The following is a 16,303-nucleotide window of genomic DNA, read 5'->3' on the forward strand; positions in this document are numbered from 1 at the left end:
GGTACATGCAGTAGAGACACATCCCAGTGTCACTAGCAGTGGCCCCTCAGTCTGCCCCAGCTGTCAACCCCCTTCAGAGGGGCTTGGTTGTTCCCATCCTTGTTCACTCCAAGTCCAGTTGGAGTTGGTGAGCTCCCATTAGCTCAGGCAAACTGTCCCAGTGGACCACCCACTCATGGTCTTGACTTCCTTGCTCACACTCTCCCTCCCTCCACTCTTCACCTGGATCTCGGGAGCTCAGTCCAGCGCTCCGATGTGGGTCTCTGCCGCTGTTTCCATCTGTTGTTAGACAAAGGTTCTATGGTGATATTTAAGATAATCATCAGTCTGACTACAGGGTAAGGTCAGTTCAGACACCCTCTCCTCTATTGCTTAGGGTCTCATCTGGGTTCATCCCTGTGGGTTCTTGGGCATTTTTCTAGAGTCAGGTTTCTTGCTAACTCCATAATGGCTCCCTCAATCAAGATATCTCTTTCCTTGCTCTCATGTCTGTCTGTTCAACGATTTTTCAGTTCACATGGACCAAAGCAAGTTCTTCTATATATCATTAGGAACTCAGATGATGGGCCAACCCAAATTTCTCCTGGTTTGACTTTGATGCTGCCACCACCAGTGACCTCCTAAAATTGCAGCAATAATGCAAAGGAAAATGAGAAAAAGTCACCATCTGACTGAGAAGAGCTGACGGGCCTGGCAGTGGTAAGGGCAGAGGTGGATGGAAGGGAGGACAGAGGACAGAAGTGAACTCATTCAAACACAATACATTTGTAACAGGTGAAACAGGGATGGGGTTCCCTGTAGAACAGAGAGCATAGCTCAGGATCCTAGTGGAAATAATGGCCAAGAGGGGTTAAATAAGAACCAGGTGATGATGGAGAGCTCTTAATACGAGACCGAGTTACCTCCACGGAGGGAGGAAGAGCGCTTAGCTTGTGGGGGACACTTGGGGAAGTAGAGGCAGAGAGTAGCACCATGCAGTATGAGTGTTTGGGGGTAGGTGAGGTCCAGGATGTAAGATAGACAGCAGGTAAGAACCTCAGAAAGAGGCCAAAACCAGGTGGCTCACACCTCGTTTACTGTTATGGAGCTTGGTGCTCTCTTGTGCACAAAAGCAAAAGATTTTTTGGATGCAAAGTCAGTGCTGCCAACCAGAAAAGCTGAAGTTTGCAGGAAGTCCTGGAGTCAAAAGGAAAAAAAAAGAAAAGGCATCTAAATGGGGGGGGGGGTAAGATAGAGTTCCTTCAGCTGGCAGGTTAAACAGGCACCCCAACTGAAGTCCTAGTTCCTTCCTGTGGGCCACACCTCTCCTCACAAGTTTGCTTTGCTCTTTGTGTAGCTCAGGTAGATGCCACTACAGGTCTTTCTGTCCTCCGTGCCTGGGTTGTGACAGTTTATAGCCTGGCCACTTGGTGAAGGCTGTCCAACAGTCCCAGACAGTTCTGCCAGCTCTCACCCCAGAGGCGTCTGTTTCCCTTGCCCTCCTGGTTAATAGTCTGAGGCTGGGAGTCTCCCTTGGAGTCTGGGCACAGAAGTGCACCTGTCCTTCCTTAGGGAGACGGCAGGCTGTGCAACTCACTTGCATCCTCCCCCTCAAGAGGTAGCTGCCTTGGGCTGCGGTGGGTGATCCCTGACAGCCTGTCATCTCCCTTTCCAAAAGAGAACAAGAAGGTTTTGATTCCACAAGACCATACTTTCCCAACATTGGGGGAAATCTGAGGCGTCACAGACCCACTCCTCATTAATGATATTTACTTCCCAAATGCCAGGAAGACAGATGGACGCACACATGTAATTTCGTCCAGATCTGCGTGACCTCAGAGCTAGGCCTACCTCACACCAGAATGCTAAACCTCTGCCCTGTCCTAAGTGGAGATCCAACGTGGTCCTTAATTAAGTTCTTCCTGACCACTGGCCGCAGGTGTGCACTTCAGCGGGTCTGTGATAATGCCAGCCTCCGCGCTTTCCAGGCACATCTGCCCTGAGCTCAGCCCGACCGGGAAGTCCCCCTCCCGCCCCCCTTTGCGTGGCCCAGGATTCGCCTGTTGGGCTGCAGAAGCGCTGCCAGGAAGGTCACATCCAACGCTCACCCACCCAGCCCCGCAAGTATAAAAGGAGGGAGGAGAAGAGCAGGGACCAAACGGGCGGCGAAGGAGGAGAAAGAGGTTAAAGAGCGGTGAGCAAGAGAGGACACCAAACACTTTCGTCCCCGGAGAGCTGCCTTTCCGCAATAGGTAAGGTTGCCACAACTAGGGACAGCTTTCCTACCCTGAGCTCTGCCCATGGGCCTTGGGATGCTCTGCGGGCGGGAATGCAGAGACTGGCTCTCTGGCTTGTAGCGGACCTGAGCTCTTTTCAAACTTTCTGAGAAGGAGCTGACTCCGGACAGGGGATGGCAGGCTCCAATGCTCCAGACGGCAGGTGGTTTTGCGATTCTGGGGATCACTGTCCTCGAGGGAAGGGGTGGTCCCGTAGTCTGCAAGTAGGAATGGAGTATCGGGATGCTTAGGATCCTTTTAGACTGCGACCGGTCTCTAAGGAGATCTTGGGAGAATTCCCCCGTAGGTTTCTCTTCCCGATTGTTCGGACTTGCTTATATAAATACTGAGTATAAATACATGTTGAAAAGACAGTGGGAGAGAAGGCCGAGTCACAATAATCTTCTAATAGTGGAGTTCTTTTGTTGCTGCTGCTGCAGACCCCAAATCCTCAATTCCCCGAGTATCCTAGCGGATCCGAGGTGTCTACAGGATCGCAGTCATTCCCTTCGCGATCCAGCCTCGGTTGAAAAACAGAGACTGGGAAGGGAACTGTCCAAGGTTCTGAACCACCCTGACCCGTTTCGGAAGACCTCAAAAGGAATACAGGGCGGCGCAGGGAGGAACAGGTCCCCCAAATTCGCCATGTATAAATAGAGCAGGGGAGGTTTTCACAGAATGACTGGGAAGAATCAAGTAAGATGAAAATACGAAGTATATGTCTGTGTTTCTCAGTTTGTGAAGCATGTGCAGATTATGGCTTGTTTCCTTTGGGTAGTATACAAGTTGGGCATATGCAGTGTGGATGGATGAAAACCGCATCTCCAAACCCCTCAGCTTTCCGGAGGGTTATGTCGGTGTCATCCGGAGAGAAGTAAAATAAGGCTCTCCTGAGTTCAGAGAGCTTTCCTGGGATCCGAATAAATGTGGTTCTGTCAAAATGAATAAATTGCGACTTTCTATCTTCCAGGGATTTTAATGACTGGAATCCTACACTCTCCTACTTATGAGGAGCACAACATTTGACATTTTCCTCACTACTTTTAGTTTTTCAAAAAATGATATCAATAAGACATTTGCTTCTCTGTGAGAAAAGGGGGAAATACAAATAAGAAAATCATAGCAAGTTGCTTTCAGAAGCCATCTAACTGGGAGCTTCCTGGGGGGGGGGAGGATGAGGATTTCAGTCCATCTCAGCAGGTGGGCTAGGAGAAGAGGGTAGGCTTTTGAAGGCCTGAAATCTCGACTGTGATTCTTTCAAAGGTAAACCTCATTCCACAGTCATCCGGCTTTGAGGACAATTGAAATTTAGTTGAGAGAACTATCAGTCTTGTGTGATCTTATTTTTATTTACTAACAAGTTTTCATGCTATTTACCATTTTTCTGGGGGAATTCAGCATTTTGGGGTAATTGGCTGTCACCAGGAAGGCTAACAAGGTTGCTTCTGGACAGAGGTGTGGCCCACACAGCTCAATGGTGGCCAGCGCCCACTAATGGTGGTTTTGAAAAAACAAAAAAAAACAACAAAACACTCAAAGCTTGCAGGACAGCCAGTCCTTGAAGAATGGCTCAGGGGTGGAGCAGAGGCGATGAAGAGATTCTAGAAGGGAGACTTTCACTTCCAGATCCTCCATCTCAAAAAGAAAGGCTCTGCCCATGTCTCTCCAAATGAGATTTTCTGCCACATTTATTTTAAAATGCAAAGGTTCATTAGGAGCAACAGATATTTTATTTACATATTTTTTAATTAAAAAAACAGTGTGTGGTATGTACCTTTAGAAAACAGGATAGTTTAAGAGAGCTGGGATCTACTTTACAAAGAAATCTTTCCAGCCTGGGCAGTGGAGGCACACTATTTTACTTCAGCACCCGGGAAGACCAATCTAGTCTACCGAGCACATTCTAGGACAGCTGAGGCTGCACAGAGAAACTCTGTCTTGAGAAAACAAAAATAAGCAACAACAAAAAACCTCTCTGAAGTTAGCAGGCCCTGGGAAATGGCAATCACCAGGTGATCTGAAGATGGGACATGAGACTGATTGCTCAAGACCTTGGCTAAACAGCCCGGTTTTATTTGCCTGTAGTCAAGCCTAACATTCATGGGAAATCGTCAGATTTTAGGGAACAGGATCCAGACCAGGAATGTCCTAATAACCCTTTATCTTTTTCTTAGTTACTCCTACCCGTTGGATACGGAGTGTCGAACTGTAGCTTCAGGCAGGCTGTAAACGTAGAAGGTGCCCTGGAAACACAGGAGAACTCATCTTGACTTCATCATGAACACAAATGATTTTCCTTGGGCTTCATCGTTCCCATCTTTCCGATGAAGGATTGGACCACATGATCTCCCAAATAGCCTCATCTTTAATGTCTAATTTCTTTAAAGGGTTTCAACAGGAAGTTGGGGGGCTGCCCATCACTGTGTCGGGCTCTTCTCTTTTCTCTCCCATGAAAGCACATCATTCAGCTTCTGAGATTGCTCCTGTCCTCAGAAAGCCTTGGACTGAGCAAGTGAGAGCTGTTAGTGTTGGCCTGAAGTCCTTCCTGGTGACCAGCCAGCATTGTTCTGCTCCTCACAGGGGTCCCACTGATCTTGTTTGCCTCTACAGAACTTCAGCCTGTCACCTGGAAGATGCCGAGATCCTGCCACAGTCGCTCAGGGGCCCTGCTGCTGGCCTTGCTGCTTCAGACCTCCATGGAAGTGTGGGGCTGGTGCCTGGAGAGCAGCCAGTGCCAGGACCTCACCACGGAAAGCAACCTGCTGGTATGTGGACCTCGGGTACCACTTCGGTTTGGGTAGAAGATGGCTTTCGGCTTAGGACAGCTCAAAAGGAAGAGCAGTTGGGGCAGGGGTTGAGACAGGGAAATTCATCTCCATTGATTGGAGTGACCCAGAGCAGCAACAGAACTTTTCCCATAAGGTTGGAATTACACAAAGGAGAGGGAGGAGGTAGCCTAAGAGAAAAAGGGGTCTGGCCCATGATCTCTGCCCTATCATCCTCACTCCCCACTATGTTTTCTGTGAAAACCCCTTGTCATATTTTAGTTTAGACAGCCATATTAACCATGAGTGTTCCTTTAATTGATCCTATATCTTTACCTTTTAGCTCCCAAATTAACTCCTCCTTTACATATAAGTGAAAACTTACAATTTTACTTCATATTTCTTTATTTTCTTCCAGTCACAAAGCCATTGCCAGTTAGGCATTTCCAAATACAGTATCTCCAGAGGGAGAATGTGTGTGTGTGTGTGTGTGTGTGTGTGTAACGGTGCCAAATATCTCACGCTGTGTCTAGAAGGCAGGCTTCCTGCCAATTCCTTTCCAGTCTTTCTAAAAAGAAAGTCCAAAGCCCTCTGGGACAGGTTGGAGCTTCTTCCAGGTCACCACAGGGTGTGCACACAAATGCCAGGTGCCTGTTACTGCTACCAATAGACAGTTGAGGCTGGGTGGTGGGAGCGACCTCCTCAAGACATAAAGGCAGTGTGTTTTAGACTCAGAGGCCCCAGGAACACTTGGGAGAATCCAGTTCAGAAAGACCTAAGACTTGATTTTGAGACACACATTGCATCACCTCTTCTGAGATCTCACCAGAAAGAGGGGAGGGTGTGCTAAACAGGATCAGAGTCATAGGTTCTATCCCCTACCTCTGACACCTTGACCAGATCTTTTTCTCTTTCTGACACCCCCCACCACTTCATTATCTGTCCTGGGGGAAAGGTACTTAAATCACATTGCTTTTATCATCCATTGTTAATATTCTGTGGTATTATAATTCTGAATCCCTGGTGTAGAAAACCCTCAACTGGAAAGAGTGAAGAGTGGGTAGGATCCTTCTGTTTTCTCCTCAGCAACTTCCAAGGATCTAAAAATCTTAAGGATGCAGCCTGTGGGTAAATAAAGCCCCCTGGTCGAATCCTCTAGGGCCAGAGTGCAGAGCCACAAACATTGCATTCACGGCGGTAGAAAATACCCGACCTTCCAACCTTCCTCCCAGTCAGAATGAGGTGACAGGAAAACAAACTAATTTGTCTCAATTCTGATTGAGAGGATGCATGATCAACTCACAGAGTAAAGGGCCTAGTGGATGCAGGGCCGGAGTAGACAGGAAACTCTAAATTACTGGGGTTAAGATTGAGGCATTGTTGAAAATTCTGGCCCCAGAAGCCAGACATCTATAACCAGGAAAGATTCTCTCCCAAATTCCAGTCCCATGCTTCTCCTGTACTGAAACGGAGCTACATTTGCACCAAGTGACAACACCCCCTTTTGGTGCGCATGGTAGCAAGGCCCTCACAGTAAAAGCCAAGGAAGATAAGCAAGGAATCGGTAGGGGTGCTTGCTGCTATCTAGGCAGAATCATGCAAGAGCAAGAAGAACAACTTTGTGCAGGATGTCGGTGGGACCTGGGGGGCCCGCCGACGTGCAGGTGTCCATGTGCTGGGCGCGATGGCCTCGAGGCCGGAAATAATTCCAGGACCAGGGAGGGGGATGGTGCCCACAGGGCCTGCCTGGTCTGGCTCACACCTCGGGCTCTCCCACAGGCTTGCATCCGGGCCTGCAAACTCGAACTCTCGGCGGAGACACCCGTGTTCCCAGGCAATGGAGACGAGCAGCCGCTGACCGAGAACCCCCGGAAGTACGTCATGGGTCACTTCCGCTGGGACCGCTTCGGCCCGAGGAACAGCAGCGGCACGGCGCAGAGGCGCGCGGAGGAGGAGGAGGATGCCGCGGCAGTGGACGATGGTCGCGCTGAGCCCGGCCTGCGCGAGGGCAAGCGCTCCTACTCCATGGAGCACTTCCGCTGGGGCAAGCCGGTGGGCAAGAAGCGGCGCCCAGTGAAGGTGTACCCTAACGTCGCCGAGAACGAGTCCGCAGAGGCCTTTCCCCTGGAGTTCAGGAGGGAGCTGGCGGGCGAGCGCCCCGACGGCTTGGAGCACATCCTGGAGCCCGACTCCGCCGAGAAGGAAGATGGGCCCTACCGGATGGAGCGCTTCCGCTGGGGCAGCACGCCCAAGGACAAGCGCTATGGCGGCTTCATGACCTCCGAGAAGAGCCAGACGCCCCTAGTGACACTCTTTAAGAACGCCATCGTCAAGAACGCTCACAAGAAGGGCCAGTGAGGGTGCAGGGGTCTTCTCACCCCGAGCCCCCTCCCTGCATGGGCGAGCTACTCGCCGCCGACCTCAAGCCTCCATAGTTAGCCTGTAGTTAGGAAATAAAACCTTTCAGATTTCACAGATGTCTCTGACCTTCAATATAGCGCGTGTGAATAAAGTCAAAACACACAGCCGTCCAATGACACGACCATGTGACCTAAAGAAAACATACCTCTACCCACTTGCCCCAGCAAATGACTCGGGGGTGGGGGTGGGACAGATAGTTTGGGTGGTTCCGGGTGGATTCTCTGTCCAACATTCCTGTGTCATCACCAAGGCCCACTCCCCATTGGGAAGGGCTTCTGTGTGTGACCTCAGGCAGGTCCCCGAAACCTCCCAGGATTTAGTCCTCACCTGCCCCTTCCTTCTTGGCGTAAGGGCTCTGGCAAGAATAAAAGAAGTGACATTATTTTGTCAGGAAAATGTGAAAGTTGAGAGTTGACAGCAGTTTCAGTTTGGTTGTTCACATATACTCAAGGCACATGACCGTGGAGAGAGACGCTCGAGTCTTGAGGTGTTTCCTATCTTGCTGTGTCTCCCCAGCTCCCCTATTGTCTAACCTCAGTCCTTCATTCCCAAGTTCTCCCTGAAGACCTCCACTATCCTAGTGCATTAACTCACTGGCTTCCAGCGGCTCTCTTGCCTATGCCAAATATTTAAAAAGCTTGCTGGTCTCATAGTCCCTGGCTTACCAACTAAAACAGTATCCCTCCCTCCCAATTTCCTAACAGTTGCAAACTTTTGGGGCAAAGTAGGTAGAGCCCATGTCAACCATGTCCACTCTCCCACCAAGCCTTCTAGCTCACACTTCCTGGGATGAAAGTCCCATTTTGTGTCTGTTGATCTCATTGTTAGCCTTCAGTTCCTCACTGCCCGGACCCCACCTCCAGCGCCACCTTTGCGAATCTTGCCTCTTCCAAAGCAAGCCTAAGCTCAAGACCACCTCTACTAGGCCAGTTCTGCTCTTATCCAGTGGCCCTGTTCATTTTTGGGGCTCCTGTGTTCAGCTCCCTCTGTGCTGGAGGGCATGCTGTTTGGCCGGGAAAGCAAGTTACCTGGTGTGTGTCTCTGCTGTCCGCTTCTCTGCAGGTGTGTCATACTGCTTCTGTGTCCTGTGTCGTCACAACGTAGGGGCCAGAGTTTTGCAGTTCATTACAGGGAATGAACGTGTACCTATCGCTAGATTAGACATCCATGGACCACACACATCAAAGCCTGGTCTATTTGTTCATAACCCCTTATATTTGATAGGCGTTCACAAAAACACCTGAGCCCTGGAAGTCCTGGTGTGTGGGGAGACAGATATCTTGATTAAGCTCTCCCTAAGGTGGGTCGTGGGAAATGAGCTAGAATGAAGAATGGCCAGGGCCTTCCTGAGGATGCTCCCTTGCTGGGAATCCTCACTTCAGGTTTCCAGCTCTGTAACATCCTCGCCTCCCCCACCATTCATTAGAGCCAGGTAAAGCCAGGGTCAGTGGGGGTGGTTAAATGCCAATGGCACACTGCTGATTTTTTCAGATTCTAATTTTATCTAAAACAAAACAAAAAACCCCAGCCATTTCCTTTTAAGAATTTCAACAGACAGCCATATGGTGACAACATTAACATTTATTTGAAAAGGGCATTGTGCAGGCCCACTGGGAAACCACGGCTAATGTCTTAAAGAATGACTTTGGAATAGTTATTCCAACACTGGTTCTCCCCTGGCCCCCGCCTCCTTGGAAGGAAAACTAATTAGATTCAACAAGTTTAAAATACAGGAAGCTGCCACAGGTGCCAATTCTGTACTCACATATAAATAAGTTGGCTATAATATATACAACGTTGGCAACTACAAACTACATTAAATACATGCATTGACATAGGCACATATACACTCAGCCAGGTCATGAAGGTCTAAAAGAACTCAGACACATTGAGATGGATGGGCTGGAGCATCTATGGGTGTTCAATTTTATATTCCATATACCAGAATCCACAGCCATGAAGTGTTCAGAGGGCAAGTAAACCAGGTAGTGGCAGCCTACACCTTTAGTCCTAGTACTCCAGAAGGCAGGGGTAGGCATATCTCAGAGTTCTCAGGACAGCCTGGTCTACAGAGTGAGTTCCAGGACAGCCAGGGCTGTCACACAGATAAACCCTGTCTTGAGCACCACCCCACCCCAAAAAAGAAGGCAAGGGCTGGGCTCAGGAGAAGCTATGCTCCCTGAAGGAGCCAGGCTGGTGCCAGAGGGCAGCCAACATAACCATGAAGTTTTTTCCTTTACCCCACGGTTTCTCCTCATCACTCCCTCAGGTAGCCAGCATCAACAATAAGACCTCCCATGATTCCCCTTCTGCAGTGGCTAGATCTAGACTAGCTTGGGTTACAGAGCCATAGAAAGCAGACTTTTACACTAGAGAGATAGAGGCAACAGCTTTCCTTGAACCTTACCCACAGGTTCCAGAGGACAAGACCCGTTTCAGTGCAATCTACTTGCCAAAGGTCAAGGAGAGCAGACACCCCCTGATACGACCCTCCCCCACCTCCAAGTCTGCTTTTAAACACAACCTTCAGACTCACAGCTAGGGTGTTCCTTCCCCTAGACCCCCAAACAGAGCCAGGCACCCCTTCTTAGCAGCATCCCACGAAGCAGACTGGCAGCCCAGGACAAAAGAAGAGCAGCTGGAGGACACTGGGCCCTCTGCCCCAAGAGTCCAGAGGAACCTTAGGGCTTTTCCAGAACCTACTCCCCCAGTATACAGGATGTGGCTGCTCAGACCACGATCCTTGGTCCCAGGCCCATGACACCACCCCCCCTGCTTTGTGTACTAATTCGGGGCCCGAACACAGGACGTTTTTAGGTTTTCTTATGAGGTTACTGAGGAGTCATGAAACCATTTATTTCTAGTGATTGAAGAGGAAACAGGCTCAGCACAGGGGAAACAGCAGCTGTTTCTGGAACGAAGGCATTTTCTGTTGATCTGCTTCTTACACTTGTTTATGACCTACCAAATTAACTTCTGACCCTCAAAACACACTCACGCCTGTTATATTCCGTCAGCAGGTTGCCACCCTTCGGCCCTGGCCTATGAAGCCAGAGCCCTGGGTGCTCTGGTGGGGTGGGGACCAGTTGGCCTTAATGGCTTTGCTGGCTCCTTCTGGCCCTAGTTTACAACAGAGAAGGTGAACAGAACTGGGCATGGACAGTGCTATCAGACACCAGAGACTGGAAAGGCAAGAGTCACACTGGGTCTCTCCCCCAGCGCGCTCCCACTCTGCTTTGCCTGGTGATGGAGTGACAGACTCTCTTGTGACCACCATCTAGACTTCCTGACTTGGCCAGGATCAGATTCCATTCCTTGTCAACGGGCAACCCAATACCCTACTGAATATAAACTTAAATCTACTAAGAAGAGGGCACAGATGTGGCCCGCTCTCTAGAAGCAGCTCGTCCCTGCTAAGCAGCCACGGTGTGGAGAAAAAGGAAGTTCAGGGGAGGACCGCGGAGCAGCTGGGTCTGCAGAATTGAAACTCTGTTCCCTTTTTTCCTGTTTCTGAGGCTGGGTTGAGGGACAGAGTATTGAGTGGGGCCTGCGTAGGCCTCTGGTTCTGATGCCTGACTCTAGAGAGACTCCAAGAAAGAGGCCCTCACAATCCACAACAAGGGTCAAGCTACCTCAGGGGGGACACTGATGTCACTTGGGAACAAGAAAGAAACTGATGTGCTCTTATCCAAGCCAAGCCTGGTATAAAAGATGTGGTGGAGCTGGGTGGTGGTGGCCAGGCCTTTAATCCCAGCACTCGGGAGGCAGAGGATCTCTGTGAGTTCAAGGCCAGCCTGGCCTACAAGAGCTAGTTCCAGGAGAGGCTCAAAAGCTACAGAGAAACTGTCTTGAAAAACTAAAATAATAATAGTAATAATAATAATAATGTGGTGGGCAGGAGAAGAAAGACACATTTTTAGCTCAAGGTTTAGATTTTCTTAGTTTCTAAAGGGTTACTTGCCTTCGTGCTTTTTTTTTCTTTTAAACTTGGCTTCTTAGTAATGAGATATTAAGGAGAAACCTAAGTCTATGCTTATAAAGTTGGATTGAGCGACAACCACATTGCTCCAAAGTCAGGGGCAGCCTCATCCTCAGGGACATGAGATCACGTAGCCCACACAAGAGCCATGAGTCCACAGCTCAGTGCAGAGACCATGGGAAAGAGTTACATTAGAAGTGAAGAATCTATGGGGACAGGGTGAGATAGGTCCCATCTGTGACATTTAAAATATGTGCAATGGGGAAGCACATGAGTTCCAGTCTGTGAAATTGTCCCCACCTGCCCTAGTAGGTGAGCAGGCTTTCACCATGCAGGATCACATCCAGGGCTGTGGTCTAGAGTGTCCTGAGAAGCCCACACCCTCCTTAGCAGAAATGGCTCCTTTATGGTCCTGGGTCACACTGCCTAAAATTATACCCTAGAAAGGATTCCTGCGAGTCAACAGATCAACTCCCTTTTCCTAAAAAGCAAAATCTCTAGAAGCAGCATTGGGCCTCAGAGGAAAACAGCTCAGAAAACTTACAGGAAGTTTGAAAGGGAAAGAAAGGACTGTCCTGGACTGTGGGGTATTACCAGTGGAAGAGGCCTGGGGTGCGGCCAGAAGCATCCTGGGAGGCATGAAGACACGCAGAGAGAGGGGCATCAGGAAAGGGTCATCCACCCGGTCCTGGGTCAGTGCTCCCAGAACACACGAGCCACACAGATACATACATAGGGAAAATGGAAGCAAAGGGGTTTCTATCACCTCTCCCCAGGCCACAAACAAGGCCAATTATCCTCAAAGTCTCAGACTTGACCCAGAGAGGGAAAACATCATTTCAATCCTAGCTGTTCTTTCCTTGAATTCTAAAGTGCCACTTGTTCAATTAATCCCAACACACACACACACACACACACACACACACACACACACACACACACACACACACTCCTGCTGCAAGCATCTTCCATGGGAAGTGATGTGGACAGGTCTCAGGGCCCTCGGCATTTCCTCCCCACTTTCCAGTCCTCTAGGACCAGCTAGCCTGCTCAGCTGTCTCTCAACCCAGAGGATGTGGAAACACAGCGGGATATTTGGAAGAAAGGTATCAGGGAACACACTTAACAACCTGGGAAAGATCAGGAAGAAAGAACGACAGATCTGTCACAGCTTCCTCCAGACAGAGGAGCTGAGAAGGTGCAGCTTGCCACGCTTGTGCTTTGCCGACGCTGCCACCCAGCCCGGGAAGAAGCTGTCCCTCTCTGTCCCAGCCTGTTGTTCTCCCGCCAGCCTCTCTACCCCAGCTTCTTCTGGAGGCGCTCAGCAACCATTAATAGTAGAAAAAGAAACAGACAACTGGAAGTAAAGAAGAGGCTCAGCCAGATACCCAAGATTAAGAGGTGGGGGCGCACATCACGTCCAGCTCTCACACTGTCACTTTCTGATGAGGAGGATTTCCTCAGTTTCCCCCAGCACCATCTCTGCCTTTCTTAGACCATCCATGTCTTCATCAGGCTCCTTCCCCTGGGGGTGTCTGACACTCCCTCATGGACACATTTCCAATGGAAGCTTCCCAGGCCCCTCTTGCTTCTCAAGGTTGACACCCTCATGATTCTCTGTTCCTGGCTGATACGAAAGGGAAGACAGATGAGATGCTTAGCCCCAGAGGGCAGGAAACTGGATCTTCCTCACAGAAGACCAGAAGGGAGCAGGAGGGCCATGGAGGACCAGAGGCTCCATCTTTGCTCAACTTGGGAAGAGCCACTGTCCAAGGTGACTTTCTCAGCTCTCTAGCTTAGGTTTCCACACGGTGAGAGTGGGCAGGAGGGCGGTCCTCCCGGTGTCCTCTGAGGAGTTCCGTCTCTTGGAATTCAGTACACGCACAGGTCGGGAAACTTCATCTCATAGACAGGGATGGAATGGTTCTGTGGCTGGCCATACGCTGCAGTGATGGTCCCGGAAGGGCTTGGAGGGGGCCTGGGAACACACGGAAGAGAAAGGTATGAAGCAGGGAGTGGGTCCCACCCTTGTGCCACTGAACCCGGCAGTCGCTTTCCGAGCCTCTCTAAAACTCAGGCTTCCTGTAGGCTTCAGTGGCTCTCAACCTTAATGCTGTGACCCTTTAACACAGCTCCTCATGCTGTGGTGACCCCCAAATATAAAATTACTTTGTTGTTACTTCAGACTGTAATTTTGCTACTGTTATGAATCATAAATACCTGATACTCAGGATATCTGATATGTGACTCCCAAATGGGGTCATGACCCACAGGTTGGGAACAGCTGCTTTTTGGTGACACAGGTGCTTGCCAGGAACACCATGACTCTTGGCCTTTTCTAGACCTTACTAAGTCAGTTTCTTGCCCACATTGTGGTGGCTGGGAATAGAGGTTGAGGGTGGAGGGAGGGCTGCAGGCAGATGTTGAGAAGATGATTTAGGATAATGGCCCTGACCTGTGATGCTGGACACAGAGGTAGGGTCCCCTGTCTGTGCTGCCACTTACCGGATGGTGATTTCAAAGATCTGGTTGAGCTTGCTCTGCAGCAGGGATGCCTAGACACAGACAGAAGGAAAGTGAACGTTGGGCTCCAAGAGAGCTGCCACCTCACTGGTCACCTGCACGAAGGACACTACTGCCCAAAGTTTCTGGCAGTAGCAACCATGGGAGGGTAGCCAGGTAGATGCTCTGAGCCCTGGAACCCGTCTATTGAACTTATACATCCAGATCAGGGACCACCACCCATCGCAGGCTGGCTGGGGACCTGACAGAGGGCTAGGAAGACCAGAGGGTTTGGGCAGGCTTCTGCTCCTTAATATGGGGTAACAGGATCTGTTGGGCTTGGGGGTCAGGGGACTGGGGCTGATGTTGCTCTTTCTTGACATGAGTCCAGCACTTGGGCTTCCTCCTAGATCACAGAATGGGCAGTCAAACTCTCAAAGTGGGGTGGGAATGACTTAACAATAGGGAGCACAGGCTTGGGAGATACGTGTTTTTACACAGCTGCAAAATAATGTAGATCTTATATCGATAAATTTAATATATAAGCCACACGTCTGTGACCTTGGCACTCAGGAGGCTGAGGCAGGATGGTTGAATGCTGTGGTATGAGCCTGGGCTATATAGTGAGTTCGAGGCCAGCCCAGGATGCTACAGCAAGACCCTCATTTAAAAGAACCTGCTGGCTGGTGAGAGGGTTCAGTGGGCAAAGTGCACACTGCAAAAGCCTGGTAGCCTGAGTTCAAACCCTAGAACCCATATAAAGGTGGAAGGAGAGAGCAAAAGCCCTTTTTTATATATCTCCATATACATACACACATATACAAGGACAATAATGTTAATTTTTTTTTGTTTTGTTGATAGGGTACCTACCCTGGCTAGCCTGGATTATATATGACAACCATGACAACCAGTCTGGCTTTGAACTCAGGGATCTACTGCCTCTACTTTCTGAGTGATAGATAGATTAAAGTATGAGCCACTACAACCAGCTGGCCCCCCTTACTCCTCACTCCCTGCCCTCCTGACTTTTCTTTTCTTCTTCTTCTTCTTCTTCTTCTTCTTCTTCTTCTTCTTCTTCTTCTTCTTTTCTCTTCTCTTCTCTTCTCTTCTCTTCTCTTCTCTTCTCTTCTTCTTCTTCCTCCTCCTCCTCCTCCTCCTTCTTCTTCTTCTTCTTCTCCTCCTCCTCCCCCCTCCTCTTTTTTTGAGGTCTTACCATGTAGCTCTTGCTGGCCTGAGATTATCTATGTAGACCAAGCTGGTCTCAGATTTACAAAGATCTGCCTGCCTCTGCCTCCCAAGTGCTAGGATTAAAGGTCCAAGACAGTGAGTGATAAATACAAAGCCCAGTCCCTGGGCTCAGGGGGAGCAATATAGTGGAAGGCACTGGGGGAAACAGCAGTGCACTGTATACTGGAACCAAAACCCTAATTTCTGCAGGACAAAGAGCTCGCTTCTGAACTCAGTCCTACCCTGGGTCCAAGTCTGCTTTCTGATTGTTCAGAAGGCACCCTCTGGTATGTTACTCACCCTGGCCCCACAGTGAGCTGCAATCTCCTCGAAGGGCGCCTTCTGGAATTTCTCTACCACCTGTCGTCGCCGCTCACGCTCCTGTTCCTCAACTGCCACGCTGTCCACTGTGACACAGACAACTGGGTTAGAGCTCCGGGATGAGTTAGGGGAAGGAGCTCGAGGGAGATGGATGGGGTGGGCTCTTGGGGATGAAAAGGGGGCGGAGTCAAGGAAGGTGTAGAGACCCCGTGTGTCCTCACAGACTGACTCTTCCTGCTTCTCCCTGAGGCCCCACCCTCTGAGAATCAGCTAAAAGAGCCCACATCTGGGCTTTTAAAGACCTACGTGGCTACACTCCTGCTGGGTCCCACTTAGTACTGCCAGGGTAGTTTGAAAAAGCACCTGAGGCTCAGCGGTGGTGGTGACGCCTTTAATTCCAGTACTTGGGAGGCAGAGGCAGGAGGATCTCTGTGAGTTTGAGGCCAGCCTGGTCTACAGAGTGACAGGACAGTCAGGGCTACACTGAGAAACTCTGTCTCGGGAAAAAATAAATAAAAAAAGAAAGAAAGAAAAAGGACCTGAACAATGGAAAAGGCAGCTAGACGGTAAGAGTCAGCACAGCCCCTCAGCTGAGCAGTCTGAGGAGATTTCACTTAAGGCTTTACACAGACCGCTTGCTACGCAAAGAGAGTTAGCACCAAATAAAGAAAAATAGGGACTGCGTTTGGAGGTTAAATAAGGATCACTGTTAGGGGGTTAAGGAGGCAGGCGGCACACTCTATCTATCTATCTATCTATCTATCTATCTATCTATCTATCTATCTACCTACCTACCTACCTACCTACCTACCTATCTATCTATCTATCTATCT

At 49.7% G+C, this 16,303-nt stretch overlaps 2 protein-coding genes across 2 annotated transcripts in view; one reads left to right on the plus strand and one right to left on the minus strand.

Annotated features, from left to right (window-relative positions):
- The first annotated feature begins 2,145 nt into the window (after positions 1–2,145).
- On the plus strand, positions 2,146–7,585 carry Pomc (proopiomelanocortin). Its single transcript, XM_005360864.3, has 3 exons — positions 2,146–2,231; positions 4,866–5,020; positions 6,800–7,585. Exons 2-3 carry the CDS (start codon positions 4,889–4,891, stop codon positions 7,376–7,378), a joined length of 711 nt encoding a protein of 236 aa, XP_005360921.1. The 5' UTR covers positions 2,146–2,231; positions 4,866–4,888; the 3' UTR covers positions 7,379–7,585.
- Positions 7,586–11,269: 3,684 nt separating this feature from the next.
- Efr3b (EFR3 homolog B) overlaps positions 11,270–16,303 on the minus strand; it is a 78,113-nt gene continuing 73,079 nt past the window's right edge. Inside the window, exons 21-23 of the mRNA XM_005360865.3 lie at positions 15,450–15,556; positions 13,926–13,975; positions 11,270–13,398 (exon numbers count right to left, since the gene is read on the minus strand). Coding sequence (XP_005360922.1) covers positions 13,293–13,398; positions 13,926–13,975; positions 15,450–15,556 — 263 coding nt within the window. The 3' untranslated portion in view covers positions 11,270–13,292. The remainder of the gene's footprint in view (positions 13,399–13,925; positions 13,976–15,449; positions 15,557–16,303) is intronic.

This window comes from Microtus ochrogaster, linkage group LG3 (assembly GCF_000317375.1).
Source record: "Microtus ochrogaster isolate Prairie Vole_2 linkage group LG3, MicOch1.0, whole genome shotgun sequence".
Classification (NCBI taxonomy): domain Eukaryota; kingdom Metazoa; phylum Chordata; class Mammalia; order Rodentia; family Cricetidae; genus Microtus; species Microtus ochrogaster.